Source organism: Taeniopygia guttata, chromosome 1 (assembly GCF_048771995.1).
Source record: "Taeniopygia guttata chromosome 1, bTaeGut7.mat, whole genome shotgun sequence".
Classification (NCBI taxonomy): domain Eukaryota; kingdom Metazoa; phylum Chordata; class Aves; order Passeriformes; family Estrildidae; genus Taeniopygia; species Taeniopygia guttata.
In genome coordinates this window covers 11,995,474-12,023,005 of record NC_133024.1, presented here as the reverse complement: position 1 = coordinate 12,023,005, position 27,532 = coordinate 11,995,474, and the positions used below count along the sequence as shown (strand labels likewise).

Sequence of the window (27,532 nt, the reverse complement as noted above, 5' to 3'; positions counted from 1 at the left end):
GGCATAAACTCCCTGCTCTCTTCCCACACATTTTCTGGTGTACAAGTAGAGCAGGAATGTGACACTGACTTCCCCCCACCAAAAAAAAAAAGAGCCCAATCTATTTGTTGAAGATTATTGAATGTCATGCCTAAAGATATGTAGGCCTCATCTGTCTCATTTGCAAATGAAGAAAAAACCTCAGTATCCTACCATTTTTCTTCAGTGAGATAATATTCGTCTCTCTTTATTCTATTTTAATTTGCTCCCTCATCTTCACCAGTCTGGAAATATTAGTTTCTCACCCAAAACTCTTACATTCTGCTTATTAAAGGAATAGCATATAAAAGCAAATATGCAACAGTGTCATATTCACAAGGAGCTCTTCACATTTTCAACCTCTATAAACTCTTCTTATAGATTGAAAGTGATCTCCAGGGGATGTGTTTGAATAGAACTGCTCAAATTTAGATCGTTTGTTGCACTGTGCATCATTCACTTGTGTGTAAGGGTTATTCTTCTATTCCCTTTTGTGTTCTCTTTAAATGCATTTCAGATATTTACCACATTAGAACCTAGCAAACAAAGCAGAAAGACAAGGTTTGAAGTCTTTTCACTCGTGTGTTTTTTTTTTTTTTTATTATTATTATTTCTGAATGTGCATGGAACTGGATGTGCATGGAACTGGATGTGCATGGAAGTGGCTGCTTTCTCACTGGATGTGCTCTTTCTGTCCAGCATGTTCACTGATTTCAGTCTCTCCAGCATAAGTTAGATAAACATAAAAATCCTTTCTGCATTTTCTGTCATATTTATTCTCCTTCTTGGAGAAGGAGAAAAAAATTATCCTCAGGGAAATATAACCCTCTTTTTAAATAGCACTAAAAAATACAAATGAAGGAACAAAATCTGTGAATTCTTAATCTGTAGAAAACCCTTGTAAATAACATGAAAATACACAGACCCAGGAAGTTGCTGCATAACACAGGAGAAGTTATGTTGAGGGTGATGGACCATGGATATAGATCGAAGATAATGATGTGGAAATGATTGTTCTGAGCAAAAAGGAAAACAATTAATTTATCTTACAGACATAATTTTGATTTTGTTTTTGTTAGAAAGCTGAAACTGACAATTCTCATGACAAAGGTATGGGTTTTTTGCATTCCAGTATTCCATCTAGATTTTTTAACTGCTTTGAGAATTTTTAGGGGTGTTTTTCTTCCCCAGTCTCGCTTGATCCTGTTTTGGTTTTATTTTTTTTATGGATTTGAGTTGGGTTTTTTTTCCCTCCAAAGTTTCAGTGGAAAATATTCTTCTTAGCATCTTAAATTTCCTGAAATTATGTCATTCAGATGTTTGAGAGACTTCTACTCAAACTTAGTATCACTAAGGTGAAATTTCCTCATTTCCTTGCTTTGGCTTTCATAAATATTAAGATTTGGGTCTGAGAGAGAGAAGAGGTCACCAAGAATTATTTGCTCAGAACCACATTCAGGTGGCTTTCAAGTATCTTCAAGCCTTGAAGCACTGGAGGCTGGGAGAACACTCATCACATATTTTTGAAACAATAAAAACAAAACCCACAAAAAATAACGTGATAAATTGATAGCTACCAAGGTGAGTTTCATTAGCAAAAGATTTTCTCGTTCACACTCCTTGTTATTTTCTTCTAGCTTCCAAAGCAACTGAGTAGGTCCAAAAAGTGCTGAAAGAATGCTAGGGAAAAAAGCAAAACAACCAGTCTATGACTTGATAAATAGGCTAGGGGCAAAAAAAATTACTTGAAAAATAAGTAAGAAAATTATAATGCTCCAGTATTATCAGATTCAGGAATTGTTCTCCTGGATTGTATTCTGCTTCTCTCAGACAGTGTGGATTTTTTTGTTTATTTTAATTTTTTTGTATAATTTTATGTTTAAGAAATAATGGCAAAAGCTCAATATCCCAAAGGTGATTTCAGCAGATATGTAGTATGCTTTCATGGTGAAATCATTTAATAGGTTGTATGTAGAAAACATTTTAATATAAATTTCCTCATTTGCATTTTTGGTTAAGTGTGCTGGCTAGCATTTCTATATTAAGGTTTACTAGTTTTTGTTATGATTTGCAGCAGAGAAAAATCCTCTGACACAGGAATGCTGGAATAGTAGTAGTAGTGTTGTGTCCCTGTGGGTAGTCAGGGCTCAAGTTAATTGAAGAAAAACTAACAAACCCCCTAAAACTAGTAGATGGAAATAAAGCCTTTCTGATATTGCCAGGATACTTAGCTGGAGAATGAAACTTTGAGCTAGGGGTAGGGTAAAACTCCTTTTGGTGAGAAGTAACGAATGTTTCATTTGTTTCATTATTTTATGCAGACCTTTATATTCAGGACAACACTCTATCCAATCCCATCATGGAAAGACTAATCTGTAGTTATATCATTGGGAGGTATTGAGTATTTTGTAATAAGTGAACTTCTGGGTATTTTTTTTTTTTTGTGGTTTTGTTCTGTTTTAAATTTGCAGTATGATTGGTATTAATATAGCTAAGTGAAGAACCTGTTAACACAGAAACTGGTCACTTAACACTGAGATTTCCTTTTTCCTGCTTACCATAACTCTAGGCTCCCATCTCTAGATTTAAACAGTGCAGTGATATTAGTTTAGCTCTCTATACTGCCCAAATACTTTTAACACAGTATTTACTTTTAACACACTTTCAGTTACAACTGAAAAAGAAAAAATTGTGATCGTATTAGTTTCCAGCATGCATGAAAGCAAAAAGAATGTGAAATGTTTTCAAGTGGGCCACATGCCTATGCCAATTCTGTCCTATCTGAGTGAGAAAGATTTGGAGAACTGTAATTAGTGAACTCTCAGCATACTTAATTTTCCCTTCGCAAAGATAACTACGAAACCAAGCAGCAAACCAGCAAAACGTCCTCAAAATAGAAAACGTTTTTCTCATCACTGAATTAATTTTGTGTAATATTGCCTCTCTGATGTATTTGTAGCTCTTATCTGAAATGTTTTAGGGGAGAAAAAAAGAGGCCAGTACAGTTAAAAATGAACTTAAACAGATAAATTGGGCACAACTGTGATGTACCGACAACTTTAAGTGGCTGATTACAGCTTGCTTGCCTAATAAGTGCAGCAGCTGTGCTAGGATAGAAAGAGGCTATGATGATGCTTCCACTATTAAAATAACAGTAAATAAACTAGTTTCTCACTTGAATACCATTCTCAATTTCTACCTTATTCGCTTCCCAAATGAGGGTTTATAGTATTCGTGTTGCAATAGTGGCTGAGTGTACAGTTAAGAGGAGGGTGGTACTTCTAATGCACATTATAGACCCATTTTTAGTATTTTACATCTTAAAGAAACAAAACTGATAAATTAGACTGGGGCACAGAGAATCCAGATGAATTACACAATGTCAAACCAAAAGCCATGCCAGAATAAGGAATTCAGCTTAAATCTCTCATCCTTTGCCTTTACCTTAAGTATATCCAGCAACTGGCTTATCTCTAAAAGCTGGGTAAATTAAAGAGGTATTGTAAAGTTGCTAGAGTCCCATTTGAATTATTTTTACTTATATCTCTCTATAAACTCAGTGAAATTCTTTATTAAAAATAATTCATTTTCCCTCAGATCATTATATGAACCATTATCAGCATAGAAAGGCTCATGAGGATACTGACAATAACAAAGCAGAACATGTGAGCTATGAAAGAAAACACTCCAGAGCTCAGACAAATTTCTCTTTCAAGCTTCTCAGGAGGCATTAGAAACAATGGGAAAATGTTATGAAAGTCTTATTTTAAGAGGTGTTGAACTGCACATATGTTGGAGATCAGTGGGAGTTACAGATGCTGTGTGCTCAGTACATTGAGCCAATAATTTTAAATATAGTTCAAACATTGTCATCTTTAAGATAATAGAAATAAGGCAAATTATATCCTCCTTCCACTAAGCATTCCATTAACCAAAGAATATCATCTCTCTTAGGGTGCAATATTCAGAGGTGACATTACTTATAGCCAGTGTAGCAATTTAGATGGGAGGAAAACCCCCAAATCCATCCTGCCATACAAAGGTTCAAATGTCAAAAGCTCCAGAGAGAAACTTCAGGCACATGACAGTACATATGAACGTTGACATTTAGAAGCACTGTGATCTTTTAAAGCAGCAGCAGCTGAAACCTGGGCTGTCCACCTGGGCAATGTGGGTTGATGTTGAAGCGTGAGTAAAAATGTCTGGCATGTTACAGGTGGAGCTGCCTTGGAGCTGGAGCAGACATTGTCTGAAAAATATTCTTGAAATCTGTTGCTGTTTTCCTTTGGGATGCCTTTACTTTTTGGCAGAACCAAACAATGGATGAATGCATCTTCACAATTTCCCTGTTGAAAAGAGGTGATGACTCTTCTATTGTAGCATTTCCAAAGTGGTTCACTTTGAACTCTTTTGTAGCTACTACACAGTATTTGCTTTGCATGACTTTTTGTTTGTAGGTGCAAACGTCAGCATATTCAAGCTCTGAGGGATTTGTTTGGAGACTTTTGAAAGACAGGATTTCTTTGTCGCCTCTCTCTCCCCTTTCCTAGCAGAGTTAGATATTTGTGTGCATGTCCTGCAGCTCTGTAGTGGGGAGAGAATATATTCTCATGATGTCGTAGTAATTTTCCTTCCTCCTCATCACCCTTATCCTTGTGCTAGTTTTATCAGCAACAGCAAACTATTAAATAGCTTGATTACCAAATGACATGAAGACCAATTTGTTATTAGTAGTCTGCACGTACAAAGGTATTATCTTTTATTTCAGATCTGCAATGCTCACTTGAATTTATCCTCTTAAACAGCTTCACAACAGTTTTTAACATTTCTACCATAATATTTGTTTTCTTTGTACCAGTAACTTTTGGAGAGCAAAAGAAAGAGCAATTTCCTATGTCTAGAAGTACTCTCAAGTTTTCAACAGACTTGCTATTTTGGCATTTAATGAAAAGAATATAAAGCTGAAATCCATGAAAGAAGAATGATTTAGAGCATGAGGGCAGGAGGCTTGAGTAATCTGGTGGTAAAGGGAACCAAAGAGAAAAGCTGCTACTTTGCACACCAAAGTTCTGAAAAACTGCATTCTGCATAAACATTCTTTCCTGTGTCCCTCACCTAGCCTTTCTCAATTGTTCAAGCCTAATTATTCTTTGAAATGTCTGAAAAAAGGGAAGCTATGAAACATTATTGTGTGTAGAACAGAATGTATTCTGCTCTTGAGTTAAGAATTATCATCAGCAAAAGCACTTGTCACAGAATCAGGGTTAAGACCTTAGAAACCCATTCAGTAGGAGGGTTAAAAACTAGATGGCTGCTTGAAACAGGTGCTCTTCTCAAAGAAAGCACTCTAGTCTACAAGTCCCTCTCCAGGCATTGAGAAGATTTAGCCATTACCTCCAGTTAATATTCCCTTTTGTTATAAACCTTTTTGCTAGTTTTTTTTTTTTTTTTTGACATGTAAAATACAGTTTGAGTTGTGTTTGTTTAATGTTAAAAATATTTGTTTTGTTATTTGTCAGACATGTCTACAAGAATCATGGAGCTTGACATTGAGAAATTGATCTGTTTTTAGAGTGTGAAAGTTGAGGATTTCCAGTATGTACATATTTGAGTAACAAATTCTTACCACAAAAAGTCTTTGAGAAGTCTCATAAGGGAAAGTTGCCATGGAAACAAAAAAAAAAATTGTTCATTTTTATTCATGAGTTATCGTAGGGGAGGGATAGGCCTAATTAAACCTGTTTCATTCCTATTTATCCACAAATATCTACATGAAAAAAATCTTGCCTCAAGTGAAGTCCATTCCTCAAAAGCATACTGGTTTTCCCATGTACTCCAAAGTAGTAGTCTGTAGTTTTCCACGACAGCAGTGAATACTAAACTTTCTAAATTAATTAGTCTATCTTTGCTGTAAAAATATTAATCACTATTGCCCATGAAACAGCATTTTTGAACACTCTATCGAGAATATATATCACATATGAGCTAGTAAAATCATTCATATAAATGAAAAGAATGAGACACAAGTACACTTCCTTTTTGTGCAATTGTACATGTGTAAAATATCAGCCTAGAGTTGATGTGACTTGTGTTTCAAATTACTGAATAATGGATGCTGCCGTCTTCTGGTTTTATCTAAAGATTGCTTAAAGCTCTGCTATTTCTATCTGTGAAAGATGCTAGTTCCAGCTTTTGTCTTTATCTACTCCATATCTAGTCTGTTTTCTTTGTCCTCTCTAATCCAGCATTGAAGCATGTATACATCAGCTCATTTTGTGTTGTGTAAATAACATTCATATGGTTTAGGTGCTGCATTGCACTATCAAATATGTCATTACAAATATGCATTGTTCTTCTGCTACCTAAAGGTTGCAGTGAGGTTTTTCTGCCCTTCTGCTTCACTTTTTATTGTCTGATGGGCAGTAAGATTGTACATGTGGCCTTATTCTGCCACTTGGGCACGCTGACAGTGATATTTTATTGCTCTGATAATCTCAGAGCTCAGCTATAGCTAAGCCTGAGTACTGGTGCAGAATCTTGTTCCCATACTCATCTCCCTTTGTTATGTCAAAGAGACCTTCCATTTCTCATTTCTGAATTAATTTATTTGAATATACTGTAGTTCACAGTGGGGCTCCAGTGGGTTACAAATTTGGTTTTAGACATAAAATTATATTGGGCTTTAATGGATTGCATGAGATTATTATTGCTATCTAAATAACACAATATTTTTTTTTTTCCTGAGATGGCATTTGCCACTTACACTAAGCAGTAATTCTCTGAGATTTCCTTCAGGTTATACTTTCTTGAAAATTGAACACTATATGGAACAGCCAAGTCAATAATTTCCTGGCTATTGAGAGATTTTTTCATAAGTCTCACAAAACTGGACATGTCAACAAGGCATTCACCACTCACTCAAATTTGATGTAAAATATATCAAAGTTGATTTGCAGAACCAGACATCACCTAGAAAAACCTTCTCATTTTTTTTCCAATTATTTATTGTTTAAAAAATAAAATCTGTCAGCTTTGTCCCACATGGAAACAGACAAAAAAGAAATACCAAGTGTTCCTTGTATTATAGTCTGTTTAGAGTATAAGATTTTTTATTTTTTAATTATATGGAGGATACATCTAAGGCTCTGGATTAATATAATTTGTATTGTGAAGTCTCTTTTTTCACCTTTGATAACTTCAGCTTCTACTATCTCAGCCTGGGACTTTGGTTGTATTTCATATTCTGGTGAGCTGCCTTTCAGATTGACCTAATTCCTTAAAATAAGAAAAGCAGAACAGATCGCTGGGGCTTCTGTTTCTTTGCTATGAGCATAGCTTCACTTTTCAGACAAAAATAAAGAGCCAGGAGTGCAGAGCTAGCCCAAATCACAATAGATTTCAAACATATCATCTAAAACTGCATATTCTTTGTAATATAAACTGCATAGATTATAATGTTTCAACGTTTTACATTTACATAAGCCTATTTTAGTACAGCTTTCTGTTTCTGCATTTTTTCTGCTCAATTGCTATGATATTTGGCAAAAAATACAACATGCATTTTGACTTCTATGCAGGAATTATTATTATTAATGTGATTGCTATTGAGTGGAATGTAAGTAATCCACAGGTGGATAAATGAAAGGGGAGGAGAAAAAAAAATCTCTCTTCATGAATCTGCATGGGTTTTGAAGCTCACTAACATAACACCCACTAATATTTACAATTCCTTGTATATAATTACACTGCAATCATGTTCTATTATGGGTAGAGTACTTGCATATTTCTTTTTGCTCTCCTGTTGCTTTGCAGGCAAGCAAGATGAATGCTACTGCTTTTAGCTAGAGTTTAGCCCCTAGAAATATCCAATAGCAACATATAATTCTGGATCTTAACCTGAGTAGGTACATTCAGAATATTTCTGTATTGAGGGAAATTGAAATGGACACAATAACTAACTTCAGAAAACCAAAATTACAGTCAATGTTTAGTCAAGATGTAAAATAACAGAGCGAGTTTATTTCTTGAATAGCTTCTGTGGCTTCAGTGAGACTGCATGAAAAGTAAACAATTGCTTTACTGAGAATTAGAAGTGTCTTCCTTCTTCCTGTCTCATCTACTAACTGGAAAATTGTGGGAATCTGACTTCAGTGAGCTTGATACCAAATCCACAGCAAAGAAAAATAGAGAAAATCAATTTGCAAGATTTTTTTTTTAATTGCTATTGATGAAACATCATCAGCTAAATGAGCCTTAAGAGGAGCTTCCTGTTTCTGGTCTAAGGCTAATTTGGAATTGTCCAATTGCATAAGCAACTTTCAAAGAAAAGAAGAGTAACTTTGTGTTTATGCCAGATGAAGCTGCAATTAGTGCTCTATGTCTGTGCAGTGCTGCTCAAGGGATAAAGGGGAAGTGCACCCCTAGTTTTTAAACATTAGGAAAACACCATAAAGCATGCATATATTACTCCAGAAGTAAACCAGGATAACAATGCAGCCCTCCTGTTAACCAGGCAAAGATGATTTTATTATCCAAATGCTAATTAGGTCTAAGAAAAACGAATATGTATATTAAGCAATGTATATCTCACCCAGTGTAAACTCACACAGCTTGAAATTATCTCTGCTGCACTATTGAAATCCAGTGTTAATTTAATAATTTTTTTTGCCCTGTGTCATAAGAAGCATTCATCAAAAGAACACATGATTCAGGAAATAACAATGGCTCAGTGCCATATAAATATTCATAGTTCCCCTCCATTTTATTCTTTCAAATTCTCTCCATTGCTTTCTCTTTACTATTGTCTGCTTCTCCTCTATTTTCAATAATTTTTTTCTTCTTCTGTACTTCAGGTGCAAAGCTTCATAGGACTGATATGTTTTTTCACTTTTCCTAGGATAGAACATTTGGAATCTTATTCCATCTCTGGTAGCACTACAATGTGCTGAGTCATATTCTCTCTCCACGAGAACACACACAAAGATGTTCAGATTAATCTCACTTTTGCCTTAGCTATCATGGCAGAGAATAGTTGAAATCTATCTTAATTCAAACATTTCAAGAAAATGTATAAAAAATGATGGAAGTAGCTATAGTAATTAAAAAAAAAAAAAAAAACTCCATTCAAACAAAAGCTTCTCCAGTACTTCCTCCCAGAAGATTGCAGTTCTTTTTGCACAGCAGCTGAACCCATGGCAGTTGTGGCTTTAGGATCTTCTGAGGATCCTTCTAATGAATATCAAATTCTCTTTTTCATTCTGTATTTCTGTCACCAATCCCCTGCTTTGAACAAAACATATTCAGTTATTTAATCTAATCATTATCCCTTTGTTTTCCTGTTGCTGATTATTTCCTTGAGGTAATTTAGGCAGTAGTCTCCAGGCAGGGCTGTTTGTCTCTTCATCTTACTTTTGGGTCATTAGCATCAATCATCTCCAGTCAATTCCCCTCCTTGCACTCATCATGATCAGGTAGGTTCCTATTTCTTTTAGCCTTAAAGTCCTTTTGAAATTCTCCTTATTCTCTTTACTGTTTTTCACATATTACTAAGTAAATTGAGTGATACCTTAATTCCTGCTGGCTCACAATTGAGTAACTCTTTTTGCCATTAAAATTCTATCCTGCACAGGAAAGGGCACATGGAATTACCTTTGAAGTCTCTTCTTGTTAGTGTTAAGGGGATTTGGTATATTTTTATTCTTCTTTTTTTAATCATGATTGGTAGTTTATTTTTTTCCAAAAGCTTTCAAAACTTAGTTGAGATTATGGAATCAGGTTGAATTCTGAGTAAAGTTGAGAGTTCTAGTTGTGTTCCCCAGTCTGCTGTAGTTGATGATTGAATTGTCAGGTCTGCAATACGAAATGCCAATACTTCTTTGAAATCATCCATTTCTGTAATTATTGTTTCATTCAGCTCACAGCAGTGTTGGGAGGACTTAATCCTTCTCCTGAACAATACTTTTCATGTTCAACGTTTAGCGGAGTTGCTGCATGTGAAGTAAGAGCATGATTACATTAACTATCTGAACTTATACACCCTTCTCTCTCTGAAAGACTTATTTTTTCCCATTTCTGAATTCATATTCCAGCATATGGACAGATGGAAAAAGTTGGGGGTTTTTTGATTTTTTTATGTTGTTTGTTTTTTAAGTAACTATATATTTTATCTTATTTCAGTCTTCCAGATAATGAAAACTAACTTCAAATGTCTCAGATTTCTCAGGCACCATTCCCTAAGTGAGGGGGACAGGGGATCAGAAATAAAAAAAAAAATATAAACAAGAAAAAAAGTTAAACCCCCCAAAAACAACAACAAAAAACCCCCAACAAAACAAGGGAAAAAAAAAACAAACAAAAAGAAACAAAAAACCCAAAACAAGATGAAGCATTTCTTGACTAGGAATTCTGGGCAGGAAAGGAAGGGAATATTTCTCCAGTGGTTACTCTTGAAAATATTGTGTATAATTTAAAACAAGTAAAGAATGATACATGCAAAAGTACTTTTAAAGATCTGGGATTTTAACTTTGTTTTCCAAGGTTACAAAATCTTTTCTCACTTGCTGATGACCATTAAGTCGTAACTGAATCTGTTAATCAAGCCTGGGATCTGAGTGAGACACAAGTTATCCAAGACACAGGGGTGGTCAATTTTTATTGCTTTCTCTTCAATTTAAGCATCTAAACATCCTTTGGTGCCTTGGGCATTTCTGAAACCAAGCAACTACCAAGTTTGTTTTTGTAGAGTACTTGAAAAGCACTTGGAATGAAATGGAATGGAATAACATAAATTCCATATAAATGGAATAATACATTTGTTTTGTATTACTTCATAACATCCTAAAAGACTGAAAAATTTATCATGGTTTTTAGATGCATGGAGAGGTTCTTTTACACAATATGGTGGTCTACAAGGAGCTTGCCCCTAAGTAAAATTTGTTAAATTTTCCTTCATTAGATGCAAGGTTTGAAGAGCTAATTAGTATATAATGCAGAATTTGCTTGATGATTGCAGGTTTTTATGTATTCTGCATAAAGAAAAAGGAAGAACTTTGGTCTGGTAATTTGACTCAAACTGTAGTAAAGGAGAATAGCCCTGAAAATTGTCCCTTCCTCCCTTCCTTCAGTCACCTTCTGCATATCCTCTTCCAAAGCACAGATTGTTTTGTTAAATTTAAAATTATTATCAAGGGATTAAAAAATAAACCAGCATAAATAAATTTATAACTTTAAAATAATCAGGTTTCTTGTGTGATGGTAATCTACTGGAATGCCCAGAGCTATTAACAACAGGGAAACAATCTCTGATTTACTGGTTTCTTTCCTAAGGGAGAAAAAATTCAACTTGCTTTAACTGTAGCTTTAACTCTGGCATCTGAAAAAGAATACAGATTTTTTTGTATCCTGTGTATGTATAGTATAGTTAGGTACACCATGAAATAGAAATCAGCAGATATGTGGAAAATGGAAAAAGAATTTTTAAAGGCTTACTCTGATAACACGTTCTGATAGGAATGTGCAAATGGTACTATGACTTCTTTTTATGGTGACAGGAAATGTTTTTCAGGTTGTGTCAGATTATAAAGCATAAAAATAAAAGTAATCCTTTACTCAGTGGTTTTTTAGTACTTTATTTTTCTGGTAAGGAAAATATCCTTTAAAAAAAAGCACCACTTTTTCAAAAATATGCTATTGATAAAAAACAGTAGTACAAGAATAGGATACATATTCTGTGAATGTAAATCAAAGACATGAAATGATGTGTCAGTGCATTCAGAGATCAGACATAGCATAAAAATGACCTGGGTCCATAAAACTCTTCTCATCTGGAAGGTGGGGGAAAAAAATGGTTTATTTTACCCAGAATTTTGGGCAGAGAGAATTCGACAAGAGCACTAAATAAATGTAAATAGTCAAGAAAAATGTGGTTTTAGTTGAAGGTGAAATGAGAAGGCTGATGAACAATATGTGCATCTCAAACCTCTATGTCTTGGCTGTGTGTCTGATGTAAATTCAACTTTGAACAAAAACACCACTTTTTTTTCCTTCTTTCATGTTCTCCTTTTATATAAAGGCAGTAGAATCTTTTGCCTTTTTTTACTTGATGGAGTATTTCAAAAAGTCTCATTTCTAGGTTTATTTTTCAAAGTAAATATCTAAAATTTGGACAATATTGGAATAAATAATGACAATAAAGCAAGTCAAATCTGACTTGAATTTTTTGGTAATGTTCAACGTGTTTTCAACTAATGTTTTCTCTTCATGAGTGATGTGATTTTGATCTCAGAGTGTTAGGGAAGCAGGATAAAATGGCATTTCAAATACCAAAAAGACATTCGGTTCAAAATATTTGAGTTTTTTACTGCAACCTCCTGTTGCATCAGGAAGTATTGCTATGTATTTTCTACAGTATATCGCTTCAGCTGACAATACAGTTTCAATTTCAAATAATACTAAAATATATTAATTTGTTTTTTTTATAGTGCAGTATAGTTTGCTGTTGGTTTATTTTAGGGAATGCAGGGGTTTTTGTCCTCAGAATTCTCCTCCTCCAAATACGTATTTATAAAGGGCAACCATTGTGTTTTCCCTAAGATAATTCTATGTTCTGTAAGAAAATTCCTGGGCTATTAGATACCTGACTTAGTCTTTCCAGCTGCAAGGTTTCCAGTTTGCTATTAAGGATTCTCTCTGAGGAGTGGTGCTGCTTTTTCCCAGAGGTGATTGAATCCCCCTGGGTCAACTGTAACTTGAGTGTTTGGGGCTGTGCTCCAGCCTTTTTTCCCTCATTGCAATATTTTCTGTTCTTGGTAATGCCCAGCAGGATTTACATCCTCAGCAGCTGATTGCCAGGGCATCTAACCTGCTTTATATTGACCCTTTAGCCTTTTACTCCCCAAAAATGACAAAGTGGATTCCCAAACATGAAAAAAGTTGATTGACTGGGTTTGTTTGTTTTTTTTCCCCCCTTACAAAAGGAGCAAGAAAACCCAGTTTTTTTCCTTAGTGGTTTTCCCAACTTTGTGGTAAAGTGCTTTTGCATGTCTGGTTAAAACCACATATTATAAGCAAGATTAAAAAAAAACTGATTAACTTGACATTTCACTGACTACTCTCTCTTGTATTTATGCTTTACAGGCCAAGTTCCACAGCTCAGTGGAGAAAGTGGAATCAGTTGAATTTCTTAAATGAAGAATACAGCAGGGAAAAAAAGAAAAGGTGGAGGATCATGGTTAGTTTATACTGATTTACCTAAGAGAAAAAAAGTCAATTATTTCTTTTGTAACTGAGAACTCTGAGGAAAAGGAAACACTGTGATTAGATGTCCCCTCTTTATTTTTTTTTTAATTTTATCATCTCTTCTATATTGAATGGATCTCCTTTTTGTGTTTTTCTTCCCTGAAGTGCTCTGATATATTACAACTTATCCATGTGTAATAGCAGAAATCTTTTGAATATGCAAGCTGATAATGCTCTGTAACAAAGAATTTCTTAATAGTTCTTGGTCTATTTACAGAATGTATTACAGAGGTTTGGAATTTGGAATATTTCCTTAATAAGTTCCTCTTTTATAGCCCAGGTTCTTTTTATTTCTTGACATTCTGTGCAACATCCCTTGTTTTTGGCAAGATGATTTCATCGTCATTTTTACTCGCCTAAAATATTTCACAGCTTTCCTCTCTGTTTTAGTTTATTTTGTTCTCTATGCTCTCACTTTAATGCATTGTTTTAGAAGTATCATCTCTTCAGATGCCAATAAATTTAAAACAAACAAGCAAACCCAACAAAAATAAAAGTACCTTTTCAGTTGGAAGACGCAACATAAACACAACTAGCCAGTCGCGCTACCTTGTATTGAAGGTTTCACATTAAAAAAAAAATCCAGATGATGACTTGGACTGTAAATAAAGACAAAATAGAACTTTACTTTTGTGTCAGGCAAGACCTGAAAATACATAAGCTGAAAATCACTGAGTCATTCCTCAGGAGTTTTCAAGGCACTTTTTGAGAAAAGGAGGATGGTAGTTTTTGAGGTTTGGTTTAGGATTTTTGGCAGGGAAGGTGGGTGAAAAGTCAAGGTCAAAAAGATGCAAAGCTATCGCACAATTAAAATATTAAAAACACTAATTCCATTTCTGATTCTTATGAGTAAAGATTTTGCCAATGCTCAGTCTCCAAGAATATGCCAGGAAATAATTGAAAAACAGCCACTATATACAGTAAAATCTAAGTAGAGAGTAAAATAATTTGGGGGTGAGGTGTACTACTATAGGACTATAGCAGTGGTCTCACTACTTTTTTGATCATATACCTCTATCAGTAAAATATTTTTAACCATACACCCTGGGTTGCATATATATATATATATATATATGCATTCTTAGTTATTTATATATTGTACACGTATCTAATTTCTATAATTCTGTATATTATAAACACAACACAAAAATAGAAGTTTAAAAGAGATTAATTAAATATTAAGGATGTATTAATAAATCTATTAACAGTGCAAAAATATAATTTAAAAATATTTAATAATCAGTATTGTAAACAATATGATTTATTATGCTTATTTATTTTTTGAGTTCTGGTGTAACATCTTGCTGGAGCAATCTGAAGCTCTGTTTCTAAATTTTGATACTTCTTAATGACTGTCATAGCTGAGAAAAGATAGCTCAAAAATACATGGATGCATCATTTTTCCATGCATGCTAAATAATGACACTCGTTTTTCAATCCCATTCATGAATTAATCAAGTTTTTTATAGAATTTCAGATAGTAAATGTTTATCCACTCCAATGTGATTCAGTTTTCCTTGCAATTTAATTGAAAGGTAATGCATTTTTATATTTTTAACAAATGGCTTCAAAACCGATTGACACTTTTGGAGACATTTTAAACATGTAGAAAATTTTGTTTTCAGGTTTTTTTATGTATACAAATGTGAGAATTTTCATAAGTGACACATTCTTTTCAGAAATAAAATCTCTTAACAATGAAATAATTTCCAAACCTCACTTGTCAAAATGCTCTCTCCATAGGATGAAGTTCTTTGGAAAAACAGTTAAGTTTTCACTCATTGTTAAGACATCACCTTTAGCTTGAAGGTACACATTAAGTCTGTTTATTTTTTTTTTTAATATTTGCTATGTAGCAACCTGCTGACAACCACTTGTCAACACAGAAAAGCTCAGCAAATACAGAACACTTGTCCTTTTCAGGAGAAAAAATGAAAAACTTATCTTTAATTTTGACAACTCTTTTAAGCACTTTGACGTGAGATGACCAAGAAACCACTGTGTGGTACAAAAGATTTTTCATGGTCGCTCCCCATCTCGATACAAACACTGTAAAGATTCTACTATTTAAATATATTTCAAAAATTCACCACACTGATGGCATACTGTAGAATTTTGTGCATTTCTGTCTGCTGTTTTCTTGCTGCAGCAGTTTCTCTATAAATTATGTGGTGAATGAATTCTATGGGTTGTGCTCTCTCTGTAACTTTACTCTGGGAACCTTTTTTTATTCCAGTAAAAGCAGCCATTCCATCACTTGCAAAGTTTTATTATAAAACATTATTTTTGTTAAAGAAGTTACCATTGAGAATATTTTTTTTCTCTGGTATTTCTTTCCTTTAGTGGCTCACAAAGCAATGGCTCTTATGTACTTCAGTACTGAAACAGAATCTAAGAAATACCATAAACTGATATGTCTTGGAAACATGTGCACTTTCAGCCAATTGTATAGCAAACCAATTTAAAAATTCAGCAATATTTTGCAGCATGTTTCACCAGTATATTCGGAAAAAAAAAAGGAAGGTTTATAGTTTGTTGCCATATTGTTTTCTGTGTATTTCAGCCATTTCCACCATGGAAGATTTTTGCCTTTTGCTCTTAAGAAGAGACCTCTGAACATTTATTATTAAATTTAGGGAAGTACAGGGTTAAATATCACATGACTTCAGACTTTTTTGATTATATCTGATTAGGTTATCATTGTTGCCTTATAGAATGACTGAGAAAAATTTTGACAGCTACTAGGAGTAGGAGAAGTGTCACGTCTGCCATTTTCTTGTTGGTTGCTTGTCATCACATTAACATTATTTTCATTGTGAGAAATGTGTCCATTTTGTGAGAGTTGGTTTAGTTAAAGCAAGATAATACAATCTGTTTAAACAAGGGCACATGAACTGCAACGTGTCACAATATGCTGAAAGCGAGCTAAGAACTGAGGGCACCATTGTTAATTAACATTTTCCCTAGTTCAAGTTCCAAATTGCAAAGCGTATTGGATCCTGTGGTGACAGAAAAAGGGTGAAGGTTTTTCAGTATTGTCAAGCCCAAACATTCAAAAAGCACAGAAGTGCCAGAACAGCAAACTTAAAAATAGCAATAAGCAGCTTACCTCAGATTTTTTTTTTTTTTTTTTTTTTTTTTTGGCTCTGGTTTTGGGCTGCAAGTCTGACCTTGAGTCATGAATTTCCAAACTTGCTTCCTTACCTATGGGGATTAGAATACATACATATATATATATACACACTATATAAAAATATATATACATTGTATAAGTATATCTACACACACACATATATGCGTGTATGTGCATGTGTGCATATATGTATTTGCATATATGTGACTCTATATATCTGTACATATATATACTTTTATAGGTTTATATATACATACATAAAGAGAGGGAAGGGAAACACTCATAAAATACCTGTTTCAGAGACTTGAGGCTTTTAAGAAAATCAGACACCTTGAGACTCATGATAAAGTCTTAATAGTTGTCAATACTGTGCTTTGTTTCTTCACATGTGAGAGCACAAAGGGTTTCTTTTCCCTCATGTGGAATCTGAGGAGATCCCTAATGGATCATGGCTTATGTAGTTATTTATACTCAACTTGCTGTGAATTGAGGTTCTGACAGCCTTGTGGCATATTTTGCTGCCCTGTTGGGTGCACAGGACACCTCATGCTCTGCAAAGCTCTCTCCAGTGGTGCCTGAGGTGGCATTTACAAGTGTCAGTCTTAAGGATGGTGAGTCTGGTTTTAAAAGCAGCTTCAGAAGACTGCATAAGCTCTATCTGAGCACAGAGTTGCTTACAGGAGGTTGATACAGAATTTAGGACCTAAAATTCATTCAAAGCTGATTGTTAAACCACTGTTAAAACCTCACAGTCATTCAGTGTGTAATGATATGGACTTCTTTTAGTACTTTGCCCTTTATTTAGTAACACGGAAAGAAATGTTATTAACTGTGAATATCTTTTTTAAGGTTATATATATAGCTATAAATTTGGATTTGAATGCTTTAAACTCATTGGTCTATATCTGAGGATTTTTTTTTTTTTTTTTTTTTTGTAGTAGAGGGAGAAATTGTTTGGGCTGCTAACAAATTTCAGATATAATTGTTTTAGAAAGGCCAATAGTCTGTTGGAATTCTAAGGAGAAAGAGAGACCTGAGATTCTTTAGTCTGGAGAACACTCAGAGGGATCTTAGCAATGTGGTTAAATATCTGACAGGAGTGAATTAATATGAGGGAGAGATTCTCTTCCCACAGCCTCCCAGTGACAGAGCAAGAGGCAATGGATACAATTTAATATGCATGGAATTCCATCTGAGCACAGAAAAGCTGCAACTGGGAGGTTGGTCAAACAGTTGCCTAGAGAGGTGGTGGAGTCTCCATCCTTGAGGGTATTCAAAACTCAGCTGCATGTTATCCTGGACATCCTCATCTATCTGACCCTGCTTCAGCAAAAGGATTTCTGAACTAGATAATTTCAAAACCTAAGTAATTCTGTAAATTATTCCTCTTTGCCCCAGGTGAAATATTAGAAGGCTGTCAGATATTAAAATATTAGGTGATGAAACCCTGTGATGTCCCCCTGAAAAAAAATAAATATCACTAGGAGTAAGAAACTAAGAAATGCTGAAGTTTTGTGTTGCTGTTGTCTGGCTCTGATATCCCAGGTGGTCACCTGCAGAACAATTTTTGGCAGTCAATGGTAATGCATTAATACACGTGTGCCATAAATACAAGCATTTAAAGGTGAATTTACCACACTTAAGCTATCCTGCTACACCAACTGAAGGTGAACAAGTCCTGAAGAATCTCTGTCAGAACATGGCAACACAGGGAGCAGACATAATTTCTATTAATTGTTTTAATCTGAGATATGGAGGACTGACACATGCTGATTTCTTTAGGGAAAAGATTTATCAGGAAACAGAGTGATAAATATGAGTAGTGAGCTATAAAAGGGCCTTTTTGCAGACAATATCACAATTTTATCTTTTGAGATACTTTGCAATCCTTTTTATCAACATGAATTATACATTGCAGTGATGAATTTCTCCTAGGCCGATTCACATTGGAAGAAACATTGTGGGGAGAGCAGATGCTGTAGTCATGACGGCACATTGAGAAATTGTCCATCAGATGGCATGGTAACAAACAGCTTTTGCAAACAATCCAAAATATATCTACAAAACAAAAACCATCCCACAGCCCACCTGCTCAACAGAAAACTCAGGGAAAAGCTTTCAATATGTCTTTTTAGAGATACCCTCCTAGGAAGATGTTGATGAACTGGGGAAAGTCTGCAACAGATTGTTTTATGGAGGAGGAAGATAGAAATATTGGTTGTTTCAGCACTCCCAGAAGTGAAATTATTCCAGCTTGCAAAACAATTCAGTCTTGGTTATTTTGCAGGCTTTAAAAATGTTTTAAAATATGTCTGTCATAGCTACTGATAAAGGAAACGATCAAGGACCATATTATGTTATGCTGAATCTTTTCCCTAACCCATAATTTCCCTTAAACTTATTATGAGTTTCTATTTTCAAGGGAACTGATGTAATGTAGCATAAGTTTCTCTCACCTGTATTTTTTTGTGTGTTCATTAATTTGGTCTGAAAGCTACAGTTTTGTTTTGCTGATGAGTGATAGAAAGGGGGGGGAAATGCTTTGGGATGCTAGAAATGTGGGTAACAAAAAGAGCACAATCAATACAAATTGAAAGTGTGTGGGAAGTGAGAAGCACTCACACTAAAATAGAACGAATGGAAGCAAAAAATTAAACCTAATGCTCTCAAAGTATACAGGCATGAAAACTCTGGGAAAAAAAAGGGGGCATCATACTGAGGCATGAAAGGGCTGAAACATAAACATCAAGACAGAAGAAAAATTCAAATAAAAAAACCTGCAAACAGCACCCTTCCAGAATTGTAAGCTTACCAGAAAGTAGATATTTTAGCAACAAAAAAAGAGCATCAAACACAGGGAGCCAAAAGAGTGTGTGCTGACACACACTGTAATGCTAGTGGGTCTGAGAGATACATGCACCTCTCGTGACCTGAAGCAGCATTCTCACCTTCAGTGCTTGAAGTCTGCCTCATTGTGTTTGGAATAAAAGTAGTCTGAAGGAAAGCTGGAGAAATAGACATATACTGTAAGATTTAATTTATTTATGTCAGCAGAAGAAGATATTGCACCTTGAATAGCAACTCTACCTTTCATGCAGGGTAAGGAACACATTCAGCTGTTGGAATACAATACAGAATCATTGCAATATCTGAGCACTGTCACAACCTTGAAACAGCCAGAAAGCTCCCTATCAGCTTCTGAACTGTCTCTTACAAATGAATATTTCTTGAGGTAATGTTTCTTGGGGAAGGCTAAGTTTTATTTTAGAACAAAGAGAAACTTTCTCATGCTCTAAATAAGAGCTTTACTGGTATGAGATTTTACTTTAGATTAAAAAAATGCATTCATGAGGAACTTTAAAGGCAGTACATCAGCATTTGCCACATGGATGAACTCATGAGAATAATTTGCAAATATATATCAGATAATATTTAATGTGTGTCTTCAGAACTCCCTTGCTCTGCCTGTCACTTTGTCTCCTCACTTTCCCCTGCTTAAGGCTTTTTTTTCTTTTTTCTCTTTTTTTTTTCCTGCTCGTGCAAGCTTCAGGGATTTATCATGTTCCAAGTTTCAGCTGCAGACAGGTGCCAACACAAGTAAGTAAGCACCATTTTCAACTCAGCTCTGCTAGCAGCTTTATGAAAGCTTTGTGAAGCTTTTTGCTTCAAATTGAAAGCACTGAACCTGACCATATATTTCAGAGGAGAAAGTATATTTCAACCAGTGTTGGTTCTGGCTGGGATGGAGTTAATTCTTCCCATAGCAGCACTCATGGTGCTGTGCTTTGCTTTGGCAGCTGGAAAGGTGTTGGTAATACACGAATGTTTGGTGCTGCTGTTCATTATGATGACATTTGTCTTCCAGAGGAACCACCACAGTTTCCAAAGCCCAGCTTCCTGGGAAGTACCTGGGCATACCTGCTGGTGGGATGTAGGGAATAAATAGCTCAGGATGGTATCTTTATTTAAACCCAATTAAAAAGTTGGGATATATCATATTTGTATCCTACCTCCAGAACCTGAAACAAATAACGTGGGAAAACAAAGTCTTCTGGTTAACAAAAAGGTTCGGCATTCTTTTTTTCAGTGCTTATGTGTATACTTATATATGTATGTGTGTGCTGATACATGTGCTTAATGCACACATTAAACGGCATTAAAGAAAAAAAGGGGAAATCCAAACTAGTAACAATAAAGTCTTACACTCTTCCTATTTTCCTATATTACTTTGGCTTCATTTAGCAAATGGGAGAAATTTTGAAGTTATTAGATTTGTTTAAGCAAATAATTCTCAATAAAATAGTACATTTACAAAAGGCTTTCTTAAATAAAAATTTAGGAATCAAATAGAAGTTTTCATTTGAGATACATATTTTGCATTAATTTATCTCCTTTGGCTAAATATCAAAGTAGATTTGAGCAAGGCTTTTGATTACAAAAGCATCGAACTAATAATCTTTTATTATCTATTGATGTTTCCATGATAACTGCTCTGAAGTATATGGAATGCAACCAAACTGGGAATTAATTTAACCTGTGTGCCTTGGTATGTTAAATAGGCAGGTTAGCAGTTGTGTCAGGTTTCCTAGATTCCTTAAATATATGATCTGTCCTTTAATTGTCTGCAGATAACAGCTGTGAGGATCTATGAGGCTTTAGAAGAGGATCTCTCACAAATATTTTGAAATAGGTATGTTGTGTGGAGCATATCTATGCCACGATATATACAAGGCTCAGAGTCAGTGTTTTAAAAATTTTGCTTCAAAAATAAAATATATCCTATTGAAATTTCGCTGTACTCTTAAAAAAATAAGTACTTGGATGAATGGTCAGGAGTTGTTACCAGCTAGTCTGATTTCCTCTGTGGCAAAAGCTTTGCAATTTTATTCATTACTTCCTATGGTGGAAGTTACTTTTTCTTTATTAGCATATTGTCTATGTGGTGTCAAGTCAAATTAAGGATTTTTTAACATTTATCTTGAGTTTTATAGAACTTCTGATTTGATCTATTTTCTGATTTCTGTTGTATATTGGTTTGCAGCTTCTTCAGTCAAATATATGGATTCCCTTTTGTCCATGGTAGCAAAACTCACTTGCAGAGGTTTTAAAAGAAAAAAAATTATATATGTGTGTGTGTTTGCATTTTAAATATTTTAAATTTCAGGATTAGAAGAGTATAAAATCCTTAGATGTTCTCTCTCGTGTTATTTTTATTTTTCTTATTTGAGTTCTATACCAAGTATACAGTGGCAAAGAAGTCCAGAGCTAGCACCAACTACAGCTATTAGGGAAATTCTTGTTGCCAATAGTGAATTTCATTTGAGACCAACTGAGTGCCCTTCTGGGTATGTTCTGTGGATGGAGCCAAACTGTAAGTGGAAGGCTTCAGGTGATAGAGTGGTTGGTATGAAAAGAATTATCAAAGACCTCTCAGTTCAACTATTTATGCTGTCCTCAGTAAAAATGATCAGGAAAACAATCTCAGAAGAAATTGAGTGTTATTTTGTTTTGGTTTGGTTTTTTTTCTGACAGGAAAACAGAAATTATTTTCGTAAATATACAGCAATTCAAGCCACAAAACAGCAAATGAAATAAAACCATGAGTGAACTGCACACCCAACATTCTGCAGGACAAATTATGTCTTGAATATAGATTAAATCAATTTCATGCACAATTTATTAGGGTTGTCACGGATGGCCTGCTCTAAGTCAGGGCCTAGGTGAATTGAGTTGTTCACCTAAAGCAGTATTTTGTGGTCCTTTAGAGTAGAAATGAATTACCATAGAGAAAAAAAAAAAAAAAAAAAAAAAAAAAAGGTTAGCCAGAAAAGGGAGAAAAATATGTAACTTGAGAAGGGCATTTTTACTTTGCAAACTGTTGATTAGTTGCCCATAGATAAACAGATCACCACTCATTCTGAAACACTGATGGTGAACATTATTCACAGCTTGCAAATTTGGCCTCTGTATCAAGCCTGTCTTCTATAAAGACCGTCTATTATATTCAGAAAACCTCCAAGATTTGTTGTCTGAAATTATTTTTAACTAATTCCTGCTACTTAATCCCTTCTCATAGCAGAGTTCAAAAGTATTATACAAAAGAAACAGCTCTTTGAACTGTCTTGAACCATAAATCAATATAATTTATTATATACCATCATGCTTTTACCACAACAGAAACAATTCTCTAAAGATTACATATAGCACTGATTTTGCATTTTGTTTATGTCATAGATAAGTGAATTTTGTTGGCATCACTCCACTCCTTATCCATTTCATATGGACTCCTCCAGGCCCAGAATTAGATGATGTGACAGGGAGTCTCACCACTCCAGTGTCCCAGTAATGACACAGAATATGTATCACTGTATGTCAGCACCAAAACAAAGTTGGCACAGACATACGATAAATTTAGAAATAAGTACTATGCTAGTAATCATATGCTTGATAAATTATACTAAACTTATTCTCATATTTTTAAAGTTCTAACAACCATGCAAAAGAATAGAGGGCAAATAGAGAATTATGAAAAAGTATTTTGATTTCAGATTCCTAATCTTGTCCTCAATGGGCTGGTACAGCTTCAGTTCACCCACCCAGCAGCAGTTTTTTATCCCACGGTGTGTACATAAAAGACTTCAGTTTCCAAGATTGACTTCACTCTCCCCAGCACTCAAATCTAGCAAGAAAGGGTTTATTCAAGGTAAACATAAAAGCATTTGACTGAAAATAAAAACTGGAGTCTAACTCTTTCTGTTCTTTATTCTCAATTCATTCCTCGGAAAGGTAAGTGCCTTGGTGTGAGTGGTTTGGTTTTTGTTGGTTTTTTTCCTTGTTGCTGTCCTACTTCACTTATTGTATTTCATGATTAGAAGCTATTGAGGCAGCCACCAGGACCTGCTGGCAACCTGGGGCATAACACTGAAGCAAAACTTGTTGTTTTGCTGAATTACTTTCATCTATTCTTGGATAAGACAGTCAATTACATCCATAGTTCTTCAGGCAGACCTCTGTGCCGTGTTTAATGCTATTGACTGCTATTACATCCAGCTTCACTCTGCCAGGCCTCCTTCCAGCCCGAATGTGGTTAAGCCACATTGTGTTGTGACCCGAGGTCCTGACCACAGCTGACTGTCAGCACAGAGAATGGTAAATCCTGTTCAGTGTGGTTCATGCAGAGAATGGCAAATCCTGTTCAGTATGGTTCATGTCCTGGCCTTTGCTCAGCTCTGGGCCTGTGTGACCAGGGCTCTGACACCAGTCTCTCCTCCAGAACCACCTTACAGGGCACATTCTGTCTGGAGGTGACCTGGTGAGGTCTGGAGGGCCATGGGGCAGTGCAGTGCCCTCCCTTCCTGAATAAACCATTCCCTCAGCCACAAGCAAGGACAGCCAGCTTGGACTGGGGATATTAATAAGGGTCAGGCACAGCCTGGAACCCTCAAGGCGCCACCAGGGTCTCAGATCCTCCTGGGAATAGGAACAAGGAGATGTTTGCTTGTTCAGGCCAGGTCCTGGCAAGTATTCTGATCATTTAGTTCTCTTCCAGGCACCTGCTTGCCTTTGTTTTAGAGGCATTCTTATTGGTTTGGAAACTGGTGGATATGTCTGAGGAAGGAACTGAGAGTTGAGGAACACATCCTGTGCTCAGGATGCAGCTGCAGGTTGAGACAAGAGGCTGTGAACTGCTGCTGACCCTTTGCACAGCAGAGGACACAGGGATTTGTGGCACAGCCAGGTGAGGGACACTGAGACACACAGCAGGAGCAGATGATTCCAGATTTTCCCATGCTTAGAAATACCCAATGGTCCCTTTGTTATTGGTTCCCCTTGGAGGCAACAATTCAGGCTGTTATTTATTTATTTATTTATTTATTTATTTATTTATTTATTGCACCAATGTTAAATTATTTTAAGGCTCTGGATGTCTGTGACTCTGCTATAGGACACCTGGTGTCAGGCTGGTGAGGAAATCTGGTGTGACATTGTGAGTGCAGCTGTGTGGCCTCAGTCCCATCTCAGGTGGTGAGGATGTGGCTGCCAGAGTGGCTCCTGGATGTTCCAACAGGAGAGTTTCCCCAGTGGTATCTAGTTGTGAGAAATTGTGCTTTCATTCTGACAATACTTAATACTTTCTGTGCTTTAAAATTTATAAAAACATCAATAATTTATTCTTTTGTTTCTTTTGAAGTCCTGGACTAAATGTATTTTGGTCCCCATCACAGATTGGCTGAATATTCTGTTCTGCAAATCCTCATTGGCATGGAAAGAATTTTTATGTTGAGATATGAAGATTTTTTTGGTTTTTTGGTTTGTTTTGTTTTTTTTTTTTAATGCATGTCAGTTTATTTTTTAGAATTTATTTATAAGTGTAATGACTTTTTGGGAGTCTAATCTGCTTCTGAAGATTGTGAGGCTGGCTGTTGGCGAGATTACTTCCTTAGGGTGTAGTCAAGCAATACTATTGCTAGTGCAAATGACTACTTTTAATTCACAGAAATTATTACGCTTTCTTTACAGTAATTGAAAATGGAAATCAGGAATTACTGGACGGCCAAGACAGCCTGAGTGAATCCTGGAAGAAATGAACTTGTTTAATTACAATCATCAGGAGCCTTCTTATTTGCCTTTGTGAGTCTGAGCTCACTTTTATTTTTAATGTCATAAGGCATTACTACAGCCACAGTGAATATCAATTAAAGAAACCTCCAGGTATTATAATTTATAAGAAATGTCATGGACAGAAAACTGTAGTAAACAGTACATAAGTAGTGTCATTTTCTATCTGAACTTTTAGATTAATAATTTGATAATCAGAATAACAGCTATAACCACTACACTAATCACAAAATGATCACATAAAATTTATACATAGAATTCTTCCTGCCACAAAATTTTTTCAGTCCTTTCAATCCTTTTTATCCCTGTTAAAAAATTGACTCTCAGTTAAGGAAAAGAATGAAGGCAGAAAGATCTGCAAACTTGCTTCTTCATCCCTACATTCGTGTAACCTTTCAAGGTTCCAACTTCTGTGTTATTAATACTTTCAGTCTTTATAAATCATCAATTTTTATTTGATGATAGTAGTACTGAGACAGACTGACAGGGGAATGCAGCCAGTTTCTTCTAAAAACAGAAATGCAGTAAATGTGTGTAAAAGCCCTCTGGCTCTCCTTCTTGAAGCACAATTAAAAAAAAAAAATCCAGAAGGATCCAAACAAAACCACCAAAACCAAACAAAAAAAACCCAAACAAACAAAAAAACACCAAAAGGTCAAAATATCTCTGTTACCAAATAAAGTTCCAGTACACAGAAGAGTTTAGAGATTGGAAAAACTAAGAACACAAAATAAACTTCTCAGTTCACTTACAGCAACCAATTTTCATTTGACAGATCCTTTTTTTTTTTTTTTTTTGCCAGATTTTGCAAGCCAGAAATAACTGGGTGAGAATGAGGCCCTTGTGTTTTGCATTATTTTGAAGACAGATGGGTTTTTTTTATACTGTTCATAATTTCTCAATTTAACCAAGTATACAATAGACACCCTTGAATTTTACTCAGAAAATATTTTCATTGAGTAAGGGTGTTAGGACAAAAACAGTCTAAAAGCAGCATTCTAGTTATAAAATAATTCTCTAATTTTGTTATGGCATGGTATAGAAAAAGAATGTATAAATGCATTTCATTTAAACTGTATGTAAAGATACAAGTACAAGGGCCACTCCTTTAATACTTTGGTATCTATAGGTAACATCATTAAAATTATCAGAAAGGGAGAGAAACAGTAAAATTACTCTGTGCTTACTAAGTTCCTTTTAATTTGGAGTTTTTGATACAAATTTACAGCAACTGGCTTGGTGGGATTGAGTGAGAGAAGACAGTTTTTACTTTAGTATGTGTTTTGCAGAAACAGATTGATTTTATACCATTTTCAACATTTCTGTTCCAAATGTTATGCTTGTAGAGTTTGAATATTACACTTCGTGAAACTTGAGCTTCTCTTTTTTTAATTTTTTTTTTAATTTGCAAATCATAAAAAAGCAGTTCAGTTTGAGCTCCTGTGAACTGAGCAGCACCTCCTCTACTGGTGAAAACTCACACAGCTACAAGGACTTCAAGCTATATCAAACTCTTCTGTAAAGTTACTGGGTTAATTTTGTGAATTCAGCAAAAACTGAGCTTTGCACATTCACAGACAGAATATTAATGCTTCAGGTCTGTTCCTCGAACCCTTGAGATCAAGAGGAAGTCTAAACATGCCAATCTTAACTTGCATGGCTGTGCTTTTTATGCTTCTCTTTCACAGTGATATATTGCAAGTTACAGTTACAAGGCCAGCTTGGATTTTTAATCTAAAACCAGACCAAGCAGAGCATTAGAAATTTAGGATGCTTGTACAAACATACTCTTAAACTTTGGAGAAGTGTTTGCTCTTCCTCAAAGCAAAATCACTCTGTAACAAAAAAAGATAAATATTAAAAACACAAACTATAACCTAGTTTCTTTGTTTTTTTTCCCCTTAAATTGTCCAGAGATCTTAAAGCAGTCTTTCTGTTTTGAAAATGGGACTGCTGTAATGGATTCTTTTGTTTTATGGGTATCTGCATCAATGTACTTGTATATGTGTGAATGGCTGTGTATATATTTATTTATTTATACATAGATTAAATCTACAAACTGCCCTTTAGAATTACTGGCATTTTTGCAGTGCTTTAAAGAGAATTGGAAAAGAATTTTGGTCTCCAGATTTTCTTTCATTCCTGTGGAGAGAGTAAGAATATTTGTTTCAATAATAGCTATTATTTTCATGACAAACTAGAAAGGGGAAGATGAGATGCCAGGGACCACTGCTATATTTAATTTTTGATTTTTCAGCCCTGAAATTTCTGTCAAGTTTTTCTTTCTTCATTTAGCTGTCATGAATAGTGTTGTTGCTACTTGCAAGAAGCATCTTGAGTTTTAACGCGGTCTCCTTTCTCTGCTTTTTTATCACGGCACAAAACCTGCAATGATGGTGAGTCTTCTGCAGGAGTCTCTTTTTTATTTTACTATTTTATGATAAAATTATAAGTCTCTTTTTTGGC

General features: G+C 35.1%; 1 protein-coding gene across 1 annotated transcript in view; it reads left to right on the top strand.

The window, feature by feature from the left end:
- Positions 1-27,532, top strand: part of LOC115493363 (uncharacterized) — a 234,956-nt gene that overhangs the window by 82,487 nt on the left and 124,937 nt on the right. The window contains exons 6-10 of the mRNA XM_072930026.1: positions 13,153-13,246; positions 19,546-19,679; positions 19,992-20,044; positions 24,968-25,078; positions 27,362-27,462. Of these exons, the coding sequence (XP_072786127.1) occupies positions 13,153-13,246; positions 19,546-19,679; positions 19,992-20,044; positions 24,968-25,035 (349 nt within the window). The 3' untranslated portion in view covers positions 25,036-25,078; positions 27,362-27,462. The remainder of the gene's footprint in view (positions 1-13,152; positions 13,247-19,545; positions 19,680-19,991; positions 20,045-24,967; positions 25,079-27,361; positions 27,463-27,532) is intronic.